The sequence below is a fragment of the Podarcis pityusensis genome, assembly GCF_964106645.2.
Source record: "Podarcis pityusensis genome assembly, chromosome: 14".
Taxonomy (NCBI): domain Eukaryota; kingdom Metazoa; phylum Chordata; class Lepidosauria; order Squamata; family Lacertidae; genus Podarcis; species Podarcis pityusensis.
Genome location: NC_138039.1, coordinates 44,172,464 through 44,190,280, shown reverse-complemented (window position 1 = coordinate 44,190,280; position 17,817 = coordinate 44,172,464). Strand labels below are relative to the sequence as shown.

Genomic DNA, 17,817 nt, shown 5'->3' with positions numbered 1-17,817 from the left:
GGTTTTCAGCTATGAAAAGGGGACATATGATGTCCAGCTGGTCTGAATGGATTGGTGTCCTCTTCATTCCTTTTAGCCCAGAGTGTAGTAGGAGGAAGGTTTCTATAGAAGCACCAACTTATAATCATTTCTATGCTGCATTCCTCATGGTTTTAGGAAGTCACTTCCTCTGTTCAGGTTCCCTTTTGCCCCTTCACTTTAATTAGTACATTTCTGACCCTGGAAAAATGTCTGCCTCAGATCAAAGTCTTTTTTTCATTGGAACTGGTATGCTAAGGTTTCATTTAGAACTTGCAGCCTATGCTGTATAAAAAAGTGTACATTATTTGCTAACATTTGGGTTTTTTATGCACACTTAAACACACACCACCAGTGCTGTGGGCCTCTGTACATGCAAGGTACTGAGAGCAAAGTAAATAGTTAGAAGAGATAATCACAGACAACAGGTGGATCCTCTTTTGATCTCTACTTCTCTCAACGCTGAGGAGTCTCATTGCCTTTTAATTTTTTACTGTCCTGGCCCTATTAAACTGGAGTCAGATGCAGCATTGACTAGACTGAGCCTAGATAGCTTAATCTAGATGTGTAAGCACTGTGTACTTTTGTGCTAGAATGACTGCATCACTGCTTATTTTTATAGAATTATTCTATGACAGATGGGAGATTTAAGGAGCAATGCAGGGTACTGACTACTGGATACCTTTTCAGTCACTTTTTTGATTGCACTAAATTGCCCACACATAAGGGATAAAACCATTTTATATATAAAAAAATGCAATCATCATTTCAAGCTCTGTTCTTTTCAGCCCTAATGAGGGTTCTGTGCTTAGCACACAGTGCTCACGGCTAAGGTGACACTATGCTACTTTTAAAAAGATTCTTAATCAGATCTTCAGTGATCAAAATGAGGCGGAATGGTGCTAAAACTAATCAGATAGTGCTTTATCAAGATGAAAAATTGTGTTCTGGACAAAGGTGTAGGAGATGATAGAGGGCCATCCGATGTCAGCATCATGGAGGAACCCATGAGGATTGAGGAAACTACCTATGTATTAAACCTCTGTACTGCAACATGCGTATGATGGTAACAAAATCAAACAGCAAAAGGTAATAAACGAGCAAACTTTTTCAGGGATAAGGTAAGTAATGTTCTTCAGTGATCACTGTTAGGGCCCTGTTTTGCAGTATTTTTATTGCTGACCTAGGGACACAGAGGAATGGGTTGAAGCTTGCAGATGAAAACATAATACAATAGCACCAGTTCAAAAAAACGTATTTGAAAAACCACACAAGACTATCAGGACAATCTTTCAAACTAGAAAAATATGAATGGGATTCTCACTAACTAAGCATTTGGTGGGTATATTTGTTGGAAGTTAAGAGAAAAATAACATTTGCTGATTACACCCATAGTATTCAAATGGAGACATGGGCCATTTGAAGAGGCAAATTACTTTGGCAGGGGAGCTGAGACAAGTGGAACTTCTCCTTTTGCAAAAGACGCTGGTACATTAAGTAGATTGCTTTTCCAGTGACCTCATCTTCGTAATCAAGCAGCTGCTTGGTTATAGAGAGGGTTTGTGTGTGACTTTTATACTTGTGCCTGCAGATACTTGCTCAGACTGGATACAGTAGAGCTAAGGGATGTGGACACAAGCTCAAACTGGATTACATACAGTGTACCACTAACTGGCAAATACTCATTAGCAACAAGGAGGAAGGGGTAATTAACTGGCTGTTGTAGCTTGCCAAAAATGACACTAGAGGGTAGCAAGAAAAACTTTCTCATTCACTGGATTTGTTTTGCTTTTTAAAGATAATCATGTGTATGAACAGAGAAGTACTTTAAAGTTGCAAGATCAGTGAGTCACTAGTGTAATATTATTATGAGAAACAAATGTCATTTAGGATCTAGCTGATCACAAATTACTACTAATAGAAGTACTGGCATTTTTATGTGCCAGCTGCAGCAAGGACACAAGTGAATAAAATACAAAGTGAACAGAAATAATTTCGAAATGCCAGAAATGCATTTTGGCAGTTCTGACAACCAGGGGCAGGAGGTTCTGGAACAGGGCCTCCAGAGCAAGATACAAATTGTTTCATAAGGGAGCATAATAAATTTCATGTCCTCTAAGGAACCTTACCTTTTCCCATAGTTTTAAGAAATAGGCTGAATGCAAATATATTCATGGACCAATTAGTAACTTACTTAGCAAGTTTCCTATGCCCTGTATAGGGATTCTTCTCCCTATTTACACAATATTCACCAAGTGCTTATAGTCCCACATAAAGCAAATTGCCATTTGTATTTACCATCTTTTCTTTTTCACCAATGAGCATCTGTGTATGAATTACTTCTGACAACCAGATCATGGTAGACATTGAGAAAATGTGTGCAATGAGTACCAGGACTTTTCTCTAATGCACTGAAAGTACCAATGCTTAGAGTTGCAAATTCCTCAGTAGACACCTAATCCCTCTCTTTACTCGTAATACAATGCCAGCTTCCATTGGGTGGGAGGAGACAACTTAAGTTTATTCCCATACATTCCTCTCCAGAACCCCAATTTAAACACTTCCCATTTCAAGCAGTAGCCCCTTACCTAGGTGAGAAACATACTGGCCACTTCTGGGGTAAGACCCCATAGGATTCTGCAGAACTCCACCTATGAAGACTAAATAGCAGATACCTAGCTACAAAAAAAGCATATTGCACATGTATTCCCTCCTAGACTGTCTATATTTTTGCTTTTTTGTAATAGTTGAATCATCTTAGCAAAAATCAATATAAGCAAGTTTTGGATACCATTGTTTCACATTGACATCAGTTAAACAGACAAGGAAAGTGTTTGAATCGTATGTTATGAATGAAGCTTGAAGGAACTGGCTGTCTTAAGAAAATATAAGCAGGATAGTTGTCTTCCATTCTACAAAAGAAAGCCGTTAAGGGAAGGATGAGATGAAGCTTCAAGCACCAAATAGTTTTCAGAAAATTTTCCTAGTTGTTTATTCAGCATTAAGCACTAATGCATGCAGTAGTGCTTAATTCCTAGTGGGAGAGCATAGGATTGCTTTGTTTATAAGCATACTGCAGTCCATTCCTAGGTTTCTCAAGAAAAGCTGGCTGCAAGGGCATCAGTCAGAGCTGCCAGCATAAAATTTTCCCATCACCAGCTGGGGAGGCTAGATTTGAGTACTTGTTGCTTTATCCTCCAATTATAATTTTCACCCATTTATTCAAAATCTCCACTCAGAGTTTTACATCCACTTCCACTACAGAATGCAGTGAAAAACAGCAGAACTATTACAATTCTGGGAAAGGGGTGCTTATGCAGTTCTTTCTCTCTAAAAATCAGGGTCAGCTTCACATGTTTTTTGAATGCCCCTTTTTATTGAAAGCTGTACTAATGCAGTTTTAATACTAACCTAATAAAAAGGCTAGAAAGAGCACAAAGCTTCTCAGGAACCCACAGTGTTGGTTACTCCAGGGGGTACCACCACCTAGGCTTTGCTAACAGTGTTACTGTTCCTCACATCCCTATGCCCAAAGCATGCCTCCTGCTTAAGTCTGAGTGAACACAAAAGTATACAGTTATTTAAAATGAAAGCCAAATAACCAAATGAACAGAAAAGCCCAACGCTAATTTAACAAGTCAGATCTGTGTCCCTCTTCACCTCTGAGCTCCTTGCCCATTGGGTGGCTGGACAGGATGTCTGTCCACTAGGCTAACCAGCAGACAACAGAGCTGTATGAAAGGGCTCCATTTACCTTCCATTTACTATTGTGCGATTACATGTGCAGACTTTATATTATTCACTAGGTAACACATTTCAATGGAAAAGTCAACTCAGAAGATATACAGGTCACTCTAACAATAAGAAATGCAGTTTCAGTCCAGAAGAATTTTGTTTTTCCTTTCCTCCGAAGAGGAGTTTTAGCCCCCTCTCGTCTTTGAAGCATGTTCGGGTCCCACTGAAGTGCTGCACTGGGTCTAATCATCATCAGAAGAGACCTGATCCAGGGGGTATACCATGAACAACACATCTGGTCGTGATGGGACACAGGGATGGCCAGGCCTCACAATTTCAAAGCCCAAAAAACTGAATGTCTTCAGTAATGCAGCTGCAAAGACAAAGATTGGCAACATCAGATAGGTGTGGTTGTAAACAAGCTGTGCTCCTAATGCAAATTCCATGACTTTAATTGTATACAGAAGAAACCATTCAACAACAGTCTGTGAAGGTTGAAAAAAGCTTCTTCCCTGGCTCGGAATTGTCTAGTAGGTCTTGCCATATTTCATACCCCTTTCCTTGTCCGTTCTGCGCTGCAATCCTGTTGGTTACTGGTTCGTAATACCTGTCATCCTACTCAATAATAGTTCAGCCGTATTTCTTACCTCTCCCCTACTCCCGCTAGCCACCAAAAGGAAAACACAATGTTACACTAGAAAGAAGCAACTCGGTTAGGTGTTAAGGATAGCCAAATGCCAACCATTAATGGCAAGTTCACACGTAATACTCAGCCAGACCTGGCAAAGTGTGAACATGCAAGTATGCAGATACTCATAATAAAAATCCTAGCCACTTCACTCTTCTCCTGCCATTGCATTGCACAGGGCTAAGCCATCGTTTGGCTTAGATCTGGACACAACCTAATACAGTGGTGCCTCGCAAGACGAAATTAATCCGTTCCGCGAGTCTCTTCGTCTTGCGGTTTTTTCATCTTGCGAAGCACGGCTATTAGCGGCTTTAAGAAAAAGGAAACAAACTCGCAAGAACTCGCAAGACGTTTTGTCTTGCGAAGCAAGCCCATAGGGAAATTCGTTTTGCGGAACGACTCAAAAAATGGAAAACGCTTTTGTCTTGCGAGTTTTTCGTCTTGCGAGGCATTCGTCTTGCGGGGCACCACTGTAGTTTGCCAGCCCCAGACAAACCATAAGCAGTAAGCCAGGAATGAAGTTTGGTTATAGCTCATGCTTTCTGGGGAGGCAAGCCATAATTCGGATGTAATGCTAAGGCAGACCGTGTCTTAGCCCTGGGCTCTGCAACAGGGATGATCAGGGGGAGGAGTGGCTGGAGTTTTACTGCGAACCCTAGCACACTCCTATATTCACACTTAGCTGTGGTTTGGCTTAGTGCGGATCAGGATCCAATAATTACATTGATGTACAATCCTCTTTTTAAAAATAAAGTCTGATTTTGAAACTGATAATCTAAATACAAACCTGAAAAGACCAGAGTCCTGGAGCCAGATTCTAGACTACCTCTAACAAAAAACTCCTCAGAACAGTTTTAATCAATATGCAATTTAATTCCTTTGCTTCTAGATAAGCTTACTGTGAACAGGTCACTCAATGCACAAAAGAAGCAATTCAGAGGAAAACTGGCATAGAAAGGATTTGCAGTTCCTCTTATAGTACTGCCACTGTTACAACATGCACCTTCAATTAGTAATTATATGCTTTACACTGAATCCCTAAACTTCCTTGATTTAATCTTCTATCTATAGATGCTTAACGCATTTTCTAAAGGTCTGGAAGAGGACAGAGGCATTGAAAGTCCAGTTCGTCAACCTCACTTAAACCTGATTTAAGAACTTGGGCATCCAGCCAAATACAGCTATTGCACAGACATGCAAAGCTAACAAGAGAATGTTACTTCCTTTCTCATTTGAACCAAAGAACTGTAGTATTCTGACTGGAAACATATGTAGCAATCTTATTTGTAGTTACCCAGGAATAAGCCCTATTTTGAGCATTCTGAGTAAGTTGCACTCAGTCCTCCAATATTTCAAGAAATGCTATTAACACCATTCAGACTATCCCCAGCAAAGCCCTTTAAAAAAACAACACCCCACACACATTAGTTTAGAATACAACACTTGGCACCTGCAGGAAAATTTACCCCCCCAAGTAAGGGCTACTCTTGCTACTCTGCAAGCCCCAAGGTTAAGATTGGTGGGGATAACAAGAGGCTAAAGCACTAACCTCTGTCTTCTCTGCTTTTTCGGAAGCAAATAAAGACATAACTTGCTTTCATTTTTTCTTCAGCAAATTCCAACAGTGCTAATAATCTGCCAGGGGAAAAGGAAAAAAAATCACATCATACAGACACAATTTCCCTGAATTTGTTAGCTTATTCTAGGGTCTTCAATGTGACTGTCATTCACCCCAACCCACTATTTTGCCAGACTGTCAGAGAAGACACAGAAGTGCCAAGAAAAAGGCCTTGCATTTTTTTGGGGGGTGGGGGTGGTCAAAAGTAGAAATTTAACATGGCTGCTAATGAGCATATGCACAGCAGCACACAGGAGGAAGGCAAGATGTTACACACAGGTCCCATGAGTTGTAAATATAAGTTCCAGAAGGGTATGTTATTGTCACTAAATCCTTCAATTTCCTTGGAAGTTCCCAGAGAGATGGAATCTGTTGCACTGGTGGGGATAAATATGACTAGACTCAGGTCACTTTATTTCAGTAAAGCCAGCACACACAAAAAAATGTAAAACCACTTAAAACATCACAGCATGGACATCAAGTAAGCAGGACTCTTGGGAGGGCATTCTGTAAATGGGGTGCCACTACTGAAAAGACCCCTCTCCCTAGTAACCACCTCAAGCTCACCCTTAGCCTGGAGCAATGAAACCCAACACATTCCAAAATACTGCAGATTCAGGGGTTGGTCTACTCTGCGTAACCCTCATGCCAAATTCTGAAATACTGTACAAGCCAAAGCACAGGGTGACCTCAGCCCTAACCCTCTGCTTAGCCAGGCATCGCTTGCCACTGATTTAGCAAGCTGCAGTTAAAAATCAGGCTTTAATCATTGCTTAAGTGAACAATGGCCACAAGAGTCAAAAGCAGCAGCAAGCAGAGATTAACTTGGAAGGGATTTTGTTAATATGATAATGATCCATTTTAATTATAACCTTCAAGCTGCTTATTTTAGCTGGCTAAAAATAAACAGTTATGCAATTGTACTGAAACCATGCCAACAGTAGAAGTACTGTCAAAAGAGTGCTGTTAAGAGGATGGGATGAATGGGCTGACACATTTATAAAAAGGAAATATAAAGGATAATTTGCCCTTAAAAATTGTGTTGTTACCTTTTTTTGGATATCAAGTTATCCGTGTACTAGTGGAGCCCATGTGCAGGAATCCAGAGAGGGAAGAGAATGTCTTCCAACACTCGCAGAGAAATATGGAGCAATCAGACATATCCCTCCTTCCACAGCACCCAAGTACAAGATAGTGGGGTGCTCATTTCTATACTTACTTCCCTCAGCAAAACACAAAGGCCAGCAAATCCCTCCCAGTCATCACCTGGAGGGATAACTGGTTTCCATTTCAAAGCAACTGAGATGGGAAGGAAATGGGTTCTACAATAACACCCTTTTGGTGAGCTGTCTGAACACAAATTTCTACCCCGCTCTCCGAAACAAAGCGAGTCTGCATTCTCCACAGCAACTAGGGGAAGGGACAAACCAGGAAATACTTTCATGAGTTCTTAATCGTGCTCCCTCTCCTTGAACCTGAATTTCAGTGTCTTAAATCATTATTTCAGTCCACCCAGCAAGCACAAACAAGGACAGGACAAAGAAGGAAAACAGATTACCAATTCTGATCTTGCCAACCAAGGGTGGAATCCCAAGTTGGGCAAGCAGACTTCTACTTGCACAATGAGACTTCAATATCCTCTCCTCCCTGCCAGCACACCACTATAATGTTCTCAAGGTTCCCCTCCACCTCCGGAAGCAAATTTTGTAGAAGGCTACAGGGCTAGGATGGGGAGAGCTCCGTTAGTGTGTGGTAAAGAGGGTAATGAAATCACACTGCACAAGCAGAAGTCTGTTCTCACGCTGGGATAGTATTGGATACAACTGAAAAGCATGTACTGTCCACAGCATATATCAAAATAAGATAAATTCAGCATCTGTCAAAATGGGTAAATTCATTAAGAATTGGTTACCTCAAACTCAAGAAAAACTACTCTAGCAGGGAACAAGAAGGTGCTGTCTCTAAATTAATCCCTCTGAGGCAGATACAAGCAGCATCAGATGTGGAGGGAGAAAATAATGAATATATTTCAACACTTAGATCTGGGTTGCTTGATTTTAGAGGAGACCAATGATACAGTGTTAGAAACTGAGATATGAAAGCTAGGAGCTGAATGGCGCCTTAAACGTAGGCTATGGGTGCTGCAACAGAATGTCTAGGCATGCTTTTTTATAACAAGAATACAAAGCTGAAAATGAATGAACTGCAGCTAAAACCTTACATTCATTTTTCACTGCCAAAAACAAAGCCATACTTCCCCTGCCTACCCCCCTAATATTCTTATGAGGGTCCCTTCTCCAGTCATCGAAGTGGCTGGAAGTGGGGAAGCAGAAAAGGGTCCTCCTTTTATTCCAGCAGTGGCAGTTTTAATCTGAAATCTTAGGCGCAGTACTGCTCCCAGTGCTCAGAAACTGCTCGCGTTCATGAAATTTCCTGTCACAAAACGCTCCTAGAACAATGGGAGCTTCAAAGGCTGCATAGATATAATGAGTGTAACTGAAACCTAGTGGCAGGGTTTATTCCACCATGCAGCTGGACAAATTTTTGTACAGTGTCAAAAATAAATTGTACGGTAAGAAGTTAGTTTTTGCAAATCAGGCATATGGGATTTAATAAGGAACTAAGTAGCTTCTTTTAAAAAATAATGAGAAAAGATTGAAGATGAATACTGGTGTCTTTCAAATCATCAGAACCTTAACAGTGTATTATAGTATATTATAGTATATAATGAGGCTAACTACTTAACTAGTCAAAGGCATTGATTCATAGCGAATTCTACTTAAACAGTATATGTCATTACATCCCAGCAGAAAACTGCTATGGTGGTTCCTTTCACATTGTGCTAAGCATGTTAAAATTTCTTTTGTTTCAAGATGCGGTAGGGGAGGTTGGAGGTCAGCTTCAAAGTTATGGTTTGTGGGGGAAGGAAGTCTCTGAACCCAACTCTAAGTTAAGTAAGGAAGATAACTTATTCCCACCCCCATTCTTTTCAAGGCGCCTCTATTTTTCTTAGTCTCTTGTTGTCCTTCATTTTCACAAATTTCCTGTCTTTTCTTCTTTCCCTGTTCTTTTTTCCTTCCTTTCTGTCTCTCTACAAAAAAGTCGGGGGAGGGCACTGTGCTGGCCACTTGTACAGTTGGGGGCAAAAAGCTTAGAATAAACCCTAGTGTTTGGGGTGAGCCATGAGGCAGCCAAGCATGCTGATGACAAAATTTGTTTAAAGTGGTTAAAACAAACAAAAATTGCAACGCGCTAGCTCCAAACATTTTTCTCCCATCTGGGTGAATGGGCATCAGAATGGCAAATGCAATTTAATGTAAACATGTGCAAAGTGATGCACATAATTTCCACCAGTTTTCCTGGACAGATGATCTATATTCCTGGATCCCTCTTTCAGCAATTTCACACCAAAATTCTTTTTAAAATGTTCAGGTGGATGGGAATCAGGTCTGTCCATTCTTTATGTCAACAAGGCCTGGAATTTTGCCTCTTGTCCCCACTTTTTGCCTCAGACTCCTTTCCTGAGAAAGTTAGTTTAAGCAGAGGGATCTGTACTACATTTTCCACTGTAAAAACAAATGCAAATAAATTATCCAGCTTCTCTGCAACTCTCCTTTTCCCCCTTCAGCACACCTTTGATTCCTTTGTCTACAAGCACTTTAGTAGAGTATGAGACTCTTAATCTCAGGGTCGTGAGTTTGAGCCCAACACTGGGCAAAAGATTCCGGCATTGCTGTTGGTTGGACTTGATGACCCTTGTGCTCCCTTCCAACTGTACAATTATATGATTCTATAATACCATGATAGCTATAGGCTCAAACACTTACCCTTCTTTACTCCCATCAGCTAATACGCCATCAGGGATTTCCACAAAAAGACTCTGATTGGATAGCACTGCATCCCAAGAGGAGACCTTTACTTCCGTAACTTTGTACTGGAAGTGGACAATGTGTGGTTTCCCATCGTGCACTGGAAGATCTTGGTTAACAGTGAGCTTCTCATCCTTAAAGAGTCACAGAAAAAGATTTAAAAGTGTTAAAAGGAAGTGCCAACGAGAATATAATATTCATTTTTTCTTCATTGCCATGAGGACTAAAACCTAAAAATACTCTATTTTTAAAACAACTACTGAATGTCAGTGCTTCTACTTAATTAGAAAGTTTGCTCAGTTACAGCTTAAGTTAATTTTCGTAAGAAACTATTACATATGTTGCTTTTGATGACACAGTCCAACATCTCTGAAGACTGGGTCTTTTGATCCCCAAATCAAAGTCCTATCCCCTGGGCAATCTTCAGGTGGGTACACCTTACAAAATAACTTTCTGCCAAGAGAATTATCAAAACCTGAACAAACTTATTTTGCCCTAAACCACTAGACATTCTCCTGGATAACTTAATTTGTGGCATATAGAACTGCACAGGGAATAGTTTAAAGCTCTGCTTCTTCATGAGCATGGGATCTTCTCTTGTTCAAATCAGAAAGCAGGACAGCAGCTACAAAGCAACTATTGTCAACTGTGTGTTGTTGTTGCTTTTTAAAGAAAAACAGCCAAGCATATTTTTTCTCCATTTCTTGACTGGATACAGAATATGATCCAACTATGAACTTGACAGATAGATATGTACATTTTAACAGAATCTTAAAATCCGCATTGTATAATAAGATTAGCGAGGTCCAGTCACCCCTGCAAGTTAATTAAATATTAATAAAATAGGTTGGGTTACAAAATTAATTTTTGTATGAAGACTTCAAGCACCATCTTAGAAAATGCACTCCCACTTCTGGAATAGCTCTTCTAAGACCACACCAGCAGTGATTTCCGAGTATTAACTAAAAGCAAATATATCATCTTCAAGATTAGTTTAAATCGTATAAAAACCCAGAATTAATCAACCAAATTAAAACCCCCGCTATCAACTAATTTTTTTTTTAATTAAGTGTCTTTTAATCCACTGTGTGACTAACGCCCTAGTATTACAAAGATTACTTGAATGGCAACTCTGCATTTCAGGAGAATCTCACTCAACTGCTCTTCTCACCATGTTTTCGTAGTACAACATACTGAACAAAATGAGTGTCGTTACTATGCAAGCATCAAATGATGAGCGGTTGTGTCAGAACAATATTTAAATGAATTGTGTAGGGAAGGTGAATATTTCCCTTTATAAAGACACAAATATAAGGAACCATTTGCAATCAAAGAACTGCTCAATTCAACATGAGAGGCAAAAAAAGAAAAGAAAAGAAAAAAGAAATCACACCAGCAGCATATGATAACCAATATTCACAGGCATTAAGAACTAGTAATAGTCAGCCAGTATTCTTTGGTGAGATCCAAAGATGAGTATGAATAGGCCTTTTCTACAGCAGAGCTTCAACACTGTGGCTTCCTGTTTAACACTGGCCTACATGGCATGTTTGCAAATATAACTCTTCTACTCCTGGAAAGTAGGAAAAAGCAAAACTTCAGAGACCAGATGGCAAAGGCTTGGGATTTGCTAGTCACAGATTTATCAGGATCCACAGTACAAAATGAGAATGGTGAACAGTTTCAACCCGTCAGAATCAGCTGTGGCTACTGGTCTCTTCAGATTAATCTATAGATGGCTCTGCAACTGCCCACCCTTTTCAGTTTCTAATCTGAATACTGAAAAGAAATTCATTTGCCTCTTTATTCCTTTTTCATGGCAATAAAACATTCAGAAACCCATTCTATGAGTCAAAACACTAGCTTTGTAAGTGTTATGGAAACACAACTCTGGGGAGAAGAGCAGTTGGGTAATTATTTAGAGCAATCCAGAGGGAGAATTGAAACCTAGTGTTGTTTTCTCCATTATACACACTCCAAATCGGTACTGGCTTGGTGCAGACTGCCATTTCGCTATGCTTCCTAATTTGCTGTATCATAAAAAGCAAGCACTGGGGGGTGCTGAGAAAGGGTACCCAAAGTCCATTATTTGAAGAAATAGCCCAGACTATACAGTACTGGAAGTAAATGCTTGACCTATTCTGTTTGAAGAGCTTTGAATTTAAGAATATCCATTGCATTCTTTGATGTGTGTATTCTTGAACATAAGTACATTCCCTCAAACAAGGCTTATTTAACAACATCCAAAGACATCATCCCAACCACACAAAAAAGCCACATCATACAAAGGCAATCAGTCTCTAGACATTAAACTAGGCTCACCTTATATATCAAAGCTGAGAGAGAAGGATCCCTGCCAACCCCTCGCCCACCGGGGATCTTCGACAGTGGGTGAGGGGCATCAGGAGCACCACAGAGGCCCTGGGACAATGTGCCTGCAGCACTGTAGTTGGGGGCAGTTACTCAAAGGCAAAATACTACTGGAAGAGAGGAAAAAAAGCACAAGGTTAGATTTGCAAGGCTGGACAGGATTCAGCTGAGACTCCAAGCATGTCAGCTTAGGCTGGGCCCAATGCATTCTGCAGGGCCGGCTGGCCTGCCCATGAAGTGAGGTGGGGCTGTTGCCTCAGGCGGGGGCTGCTGCGGCTGCACCCTGCTGCTGCACTCTCCCCGCTGCGCTCGGACTGCTGCTGTGGTTGCAACCTGGCTGCCAGACCTGCAGGGCACAGCAGCAGCAAGAAGGGTGCAGGACCAGACATGTAGGGTAGGGGGCAGTGGTGGCAGGGTGTTTTTCCTCAAGCAGCAAAAACGTCCCAGGCCAGCCCTGGCATTCTGGGTAGGCAGCTCTTAGACAAGTGGCAGAGAAAATGATTCCTACTGAACAGGGAGTGTGAATAGCAAACCCCTTCTATTGGCAGAAGTCCCAGATGACTAAAAACACATGATCAGATGAGCATACATTTTTCAATAAACAACTAGAAATAGAGCGACAAGATTCTTGAAGGAGAGGGGTTAGGTTTCATGTTTTCAGAAAGGGAAAGAGAAGAGTGCTGGTACTTCAAACCTTGTAACACATTATTCTAAGATTAGTGCAATGCTGCCACTCACAAGTGATCTTATCTGATGTAAATAATAATAGATGTGGTCCCTTTTGTTACATGAAGGCATGAAAGCAAAGGGGAGGGGAAGCATGCCAGTGCGATTTCAGATGTTATAAATTATTCCTGGATACTGCAGGTGCCTCAGATGTGGGGACTGCCTGAATCTCCTTTTTAAAAAAGTCTACCCAAGAGAGAGTCAAATTAGTCAAACATATTTTCTGTCCAAATGGCTCTTCTCTGGGAGAAAATCAAGACAAGTGTTGTTCACTTATCTCTCTGAAGGTTTCTTTTTGCCTAGCACACCTTGAATAAATTTGTCTCTGCACCCTCCTACAGGTTTTTTAATGCTTCTTACAATGTTTGAAGCAGCTCTGAAATTAGGAGTTTTCTGTCTTCACTTTAATAAAACATGAACAGCACACTTCCCATTTGCAATTTTGACATGGTGAAGTTACCAGAATAATATAATTAGCATTTCTTTCTAATCAGTTCCTAGTTCCTGTAGATATTTCACAACAGCAAATGCTTAGTGTTCCACCTGTTCTTTTACCACTGTACTCAAACAAAGCAGCACAAGATTACCATTTAATCATTTTGGTATGCTGGGCCCTGACATAATGCTAGGTGACAATAAAAATAATACATAATAAAAATAATACACAGCCAGTAAGAAAATATGCTCAAGCTGAAATAACTATTGCATTTCTTGTTCTATCAGATATTTAATGATGCCAAATATTTTGGCCCACTTTCTGCCCCATCCCATTTGGGGAGTGGGATGGTATTTGTCCCAATGTGGAGGGACACAGGGAGACTATGAAGTGAGAGGCCTGTGTTCATGGGTTCCATTTGCAGAAGCACACCAGTGGACACCTTGTGGGGGTTGCTGAGAGCTGTCTATTCCTGCCACATGCGTACATTCATGTTGCATGTCATATGGGGCTCTTCACAATGACACTGTTGTACTTGCATTTGACATTTGTGTTTTCCAGTTATGGCAACAAAGGGGAACCTTGACCCTGGCACTGAGGTAATACTGCCAATCAATGCTGCCCTTCCATAGCACACCAACTCATTTGGCACCACATAATATCTATACAGGTATGGCTAAATAGCAGCAGTCCTCTGCACTCATATGGAGGGCAGTCCTTCCAACTGGTGCAAGGCCATTTAGCATCCTATACATGCCAGACACTTCTGTACTAAATAGAATTAGGGCCTTTCCAGCACATATTAACTGCTTCCATACATTATCTCAAATTTTTTGACAAGACACCGGTAATTTATGACAATTGTTTATCATCCTCATTTTACAGAACACTTGTTATAACACAGAGAACAATTCTTTCCTCCCAGGATGGGCAAAACAACCCCCTATTGAAGGAACATGAGCCAACCTACTAAGTGGTTTACTTAAGGCAATGTTACAAATTCGCTCCCAAGGAACTTTCAGGCTCAGAGATCATGCTTCTGACCACTGAAATAGGAATGACTTAAAGAGTCTGAAGGTACCTGCTATACTATGCTGTATTTCCTAGAACGTTTGCGGAAAAACAGGCAGCTTTTCAATCTTTCACTCTGTTCTGAAGTAAGAATACTTTCTACCTGAAAACTTCCCAAACCAGTTCCCACATGCCAATGTCAAAGGGAGCTGCACATACTTTACAGCACTGAGCAGAGCTCAGACTCAACAAGTTTCAGCTAGAAAATGCAGTCCTCACATGCCAGCTATACTAATTTCCAATACTGGAGCCCCAAGCTAACATACCCTGAACAACAACTAATTAACTTTACTGAAGCCAAGTTAAATTGACTGTATGCCCAACTTGAAAAGCAAATTGCTTGTACAGAACAAACAAGCATTCTTACAGAAGTTAATTCTGCCCATGAAGACTGATCCAAAGCAGCTGTATTGAAACTGTCAGCAACTAAACTTGTATACATTAACTCGGTCTGTCTTCATCACCCATATACACTGCAACAATTAACTGACAAGCAGCTCTTCTTTTGTGCTGGTGTCTGGTAGAGGCTGGTGTGGCGAAACACTTGACTGTGCATCTCTTCCCATCCCCCTTTGGCCTCCTAATATGGCTGCCAGATGTGCTTGTTTTCGCCAGTCAACAATACAGCATTATTGCTGCTGGAGGAAGCTTGAATAATCTAGTGAAGTGGTGAAAATCAAGATTTGTTTTCCCATACAAAGCAGTTCATTCTTGAAGTGCAAGGTTGTATAAAGAACCTTGGAGAGATGGATTCATCACATCTCTGACTAAAAGATGTGCATGTCTACACAGGCACATATACCTATACTTGAAGTTCCTGCAGCCCAATGAAGGGCAATTCTGCAACAAACAGTAGCTGTACGCATTATGCAAATAAGTACAGTATATCTGCATATTTTGTGGAATAGTCTCCTTCTGCCAGTCATGGGGGCAGCTATGCAGAACAATGAAGCCCCACCCCCTGACTAATGGGAATCTTGCTCAGCCCTCTCTGGCTTCAAAGTGATCAGGCAAGGCCCATAAACTTTCAAACTCACCTCCATAAGAAATTAAAACTTTTTAAAAGGAAAGCTGAAATTTTCAGGATACTAAATGTTTTGTCCAGTGATGGTTTCTGTGCTTTTACAATGTAAATCCAAAGAACCCTGAGCTTCTTCAATAAAAGGCACATATACCACCATTGTTGTGAACCTGTATGGAAGTACCACCTAATCTGTGGTATGCATTGCTTACTAGTATGCCTTCATATCGTTAGTCCAAAAAGTGGAACTTCATATCACTTACACTACATGCTCACCATTAGAAAAGCACAAGAAACAGCTATCTCACAAGCAGAAATAAAGGAATCAGAACTTAAATCACCCTAAGGATAGAGATGGAGTTAAAGGGTGTGTTATCAAGCCATCATTGTCCATGGTGGGTGTACATTTCCCCATTTTAAGGGGGCATTGTAGTGTTTCAAAACAAAAATCTGCTAAATATGTTTGGCCAGAAAAATAACAAAATCAATCAATTCTCTGAAAAAGAGTAATGTATGGCTACAGCCTAAATAATAAGCCATACTGTGATGATCTGCCATTAATTCAACAATTTTCATACATCACAAGGATATGATCAGCCTACCCTAGTCAACCTCCAATCCCTCTTATTGGGATACTGGAATCAGAAATTACAGGGAAAAACACTGCAGACATTATATTCATGCCTTTGAAAAAGGTCTATATTCTGAAACAATCAAGATGAGAAAACAATCTGTATATGATACACTTGGATATTTGATTGTATAGATTCATCCCAACTGGCAATTAATGTCATCTGATATATTCACTCAATGATGAAGATAGAAAAAAAGTCAAGTATTGCTTCTCCAAAGAAGGGCTTTCATATCATAAAACAAGAGGCAGAAATTCCAAGGTTCCTGTGAAAAAGCAAAGCTGAAATAACTGGGTCAGTAACAACTGGTAAAATTAAAAGACCAACCACAGATTACGTACATCATATCAACTGGAAACCACCAAGTGACGGAAAACAGCATACAACGGAAATTTTAAATGGCATGGACAAAGAAGCCCGTGTGCGTGAGTGAACAGAAGGTTCACTGGAACTCCATCCCTTGTTTCAAATAGTACCACCTAGTGTTCAGAAACTCATTCTGAGATGCAACACCACACACAAGAGTTAACCACAGAAATAACTTAATTACCAAAATGGCAGTAGTATGTACACAAAGAAATCAATCAATCTATCAGCCAATAAAGACCTAGGAATCTAAGTAGAGAGGATAAAGTCCTATCCAAAGTAATATTGATTCTGTTTTATCCACAATAGCATAAACTGCATTCATAACAGCAGCAGACAATTTAACCAAGGAAAACAACAATACCCATCCAGTTGTAGGCTACATCTAGGAGAGTGCATGTGCGTCCCCTGCCTAGAAGCCTGTGAGGATCACTGCTAGGTAGAGAAATTGTTTTCCATATACCACACAAAGAACGTAAGTAGACAAGTGGACTTGTACCACTGGGGATTCGTTTTTAAGGCTGTTTCAATGTTCTTATGAGGAGCTCTTCTGCACACTAATGTCAATAATCACTATTAGGCTGTAGCAGAAAAAGAACTTTTGAGCCTTTTGTTAACACTAAAAAAAAAAAAAAATGCTACTCCCAGAATGAAAGAAAGAGGAAAGGCCCAGGAAACTGATAAAACACCAGAATGCCACTGAGTTAACTGTGGGGACTTCCATTATGGAATGCCCTATCATGACTCTGATAGTTTAAGTAAACAGAGTTGTAATTGTGAGCTTCACAAACATCCTATTTGTGCACTCTATGAATGTTACAGAGTACAAATTATACAATTTTGCTTGCATACAAATACCAAACCTGGAGCACAGAAATGGTGAGTATAAAGAATTGGAATCATAGAGTCAGAAGAGACAACACAGGTCACCAAGTCCAACCCCCAGCTGATACAAGTAATCTGCTGTTACAGCATTCCTCATAAGCAGCCATGCAACCTCTGCTTAGAATCCTCTAACAAAGACAAAGACCTTCCACCATAATTTGTTTAACTGTTGAAAATGAGTTTTCCTTGATGTTTACCTTTCCTGCAAACTGGAACCTGTTGGTTCAGGTCATACAAATTTGCCCTATGATAACAGAAAGAATGGGGAAACTCAGCCCAAGGGGCTCAAAGCAGCCCTCCAGGCCTTTTTGTTTGGATCCTCAAGCCACACACCCTCTTCCTACATATTCATTCAGTCCTAGCCTATTTCCTCCTTGAGTGT

The 17,817-nt window shown here is 40.5% G+C and overlaps 1 protein-coding gene across 1 annotated transcript; it reads right to left on the bottom strand.

The window, feature by feature from the left end:
• Nucleotides 1-1,173: 1,173 nt before the first annotated feature.
• OAZ2 (ornithine decarboxylase antizyme 2) lies at nt 1,174-12,687 on the bottom strand (the record flags this gene model as incomplete). The annotated part of the gene is given in 6 exon segments (XM_080980113.1): nt 1,174-4,126; nt 5,991-6,076; nt 9,887-10,062; nt 12,251-12,331; nt 12,333-12,408; nt 12,554-12,687. Coding segments are annotated over 6 exon segments (684 nt in total). The 3' UTR covers nt 1,174-3,995.
• Between the last annotated feature and the right edge of the window lie 5,130 nt (nt 12,688-17,817).